This window comes from Lactuca sativa, chromosome 3, assembly GCF_002870075.4.
Source record: "Lactuca sativa cultivar Salinas chromosome 3, Lsat_Salinas_v11, whole genome shotgun sequence".
Classification (NCBI taxonomy): Eukaryota; Viridiplantae; Streptophyta; class Magnoliopsida; order Asterales; family Asteraceae; genus Lactuca; species Lactuca sativa.
The window spans coordinates 209,889,820-209,891,330 of record NC_056625.2 but is presented as its reverse complement, the minus strand read 5'-3'; the positions used below and the strand labels follow the sequence as shown (position 1 = coordinate 209,891,330).

The following is a 1,511-nucleotide window of genomic DNA, read 5'->3' as shown; positions in this document are numbered from 1 at the left end:
GTCTTAAATGTCAAATTTTCAAATAAACATCTCTTTTACCATATTAGTTATGTTTAGCAACATATATGTCTATACTTTTTGGAATATAATTTTCTTTCTATACGACGTGCAGCCATACAGGTGTTCGAGTAGTATATAGAATATATACTGAGATGAAATAGAGTAATAACGTAGTATTATTAATCACCAAAAGAAAACAAAATACTAAATAGAATGATAAAGAACTTAAGTAATGTTCATGGGACACGCTTTCTCACCCATGTGCATAAGTATTGATGTGTCTCATCTGTTCCATTCTAAGCAATTATATATTTTTGATTATTCTCTTTCACTTCTTCAACAATACAATCAATAAAATACTAGGAAAGTCTGAAAAGGTACTAAATTTATAAATTAATTATATTAATTAGAAATTGAGAATTCTTTAATCTTTACTTTATGATTTTTATTTATTCAATGCTAATTCTTTTAACATATGTTTTTAATCACGAAATTGTAGAAAATGACAACACTACTATCATTTTCGTGACCATGCATATATAGTTATAAATACTTAACAATTTAATCCAATAATTTATTACCCATGACACCTTGTTCCTTATCGTTATAGCAACAAGACACTTGGGCCAACTTGAATTGTATCCAAACTCTCTATACTTGTGCACATAAATTTTAATCTTCTTTCAATTCTTTTCCTTGTTTTTTGATTCAAGATGCATGATTGGGCTGCTCCGATCATATCTGCAGCGTTGTTTGCTCTTTTAGCTCCGGGACTCATTGTTCAAATGCCAGGAAAAGAATCATCGGTTGGTTTTATGAACATGAAGACTAGCATAATCTCCATGTTTCTACACACAGTTCTTTATGGTTTGCTTCTTATTTTGTTTCTTGTAGTCCTTGACATACATATGTATGCTTAGGCATTAATATCAACCCGAAGAAACCTCATCGTTTGTTGTTTTAATGGTGATTTACTTGATTATTTTCTTTTATTAGCCACTCGTTGATGGTTTTTTCTTATGTTATATGAATTTGGAAGTTTGAGATGAAATGAAAGTTTATTTCTACCTTTTATCACTACAAAATAGGAAATTGAAGTATTTAGTATTTAGAAGACCCATAATGAAATGGTTGAAAGATGTGACAAGTCTATGTGTCGTTCAATGGATGAAAGTATATAATTGTGAGATGTCATCTTGACATTCATTGAATTTGAAGTTCAATAGCCATTGAACTCTTCAATGGGAAAAATGAAAGTTTTTAATTCTTAAATATTTACTATAAATATATTTTGTAACATTCCATTGAACTTTATTATAGAAAAAAATGATAGAGTTGTATGAGTTGTAAAAAGATGATGTGCCTTTACATGTTATGTAGTCTCGGTAATTCATAGCAATACAAGTTTACGTGTGTTGGATACACTCATACATCTGTCATATGTTTGTCTTTCCTGGATCCAACTTTCAATTTTATTTCTGGATTAAAAGAATTGTTATATCATTTTTATT

General features: G+C 29.0%; 1 protein-coding gene across 1 annotated transcript; it reads left to right on the top strand.

Moving 5' to 3' along the window:
* Positions 1-581: 581 nt before the first annotated feature.
* On the top strand, positions 582-1,069 carry LOC111877711 (uncharacterized). Its single transcript, XM_023874218.3, has one exon. The coding sequence runs from the start codon at positions 714-716 to the stop codon at positions 918-920; it is 207 nt and encodes a 68-aa protein (XP_023729986.1). The 5' UTR covers positions 582-713; the 3' UTR covers positions 921-1,069.
* The last annotated feature ends 442 nt before the right edge of the window (positions 1,070-1,511 follow it).

Excerpts from the sequence above, each read along its gene's own strand:
- LOC111877711 (XM_023874218.3), top strand. The coding sequence starts at position 714 with ATGCATGATTGGGCTGCTCCGATCATATCTGCAGCGTTGTTTGCTCTT.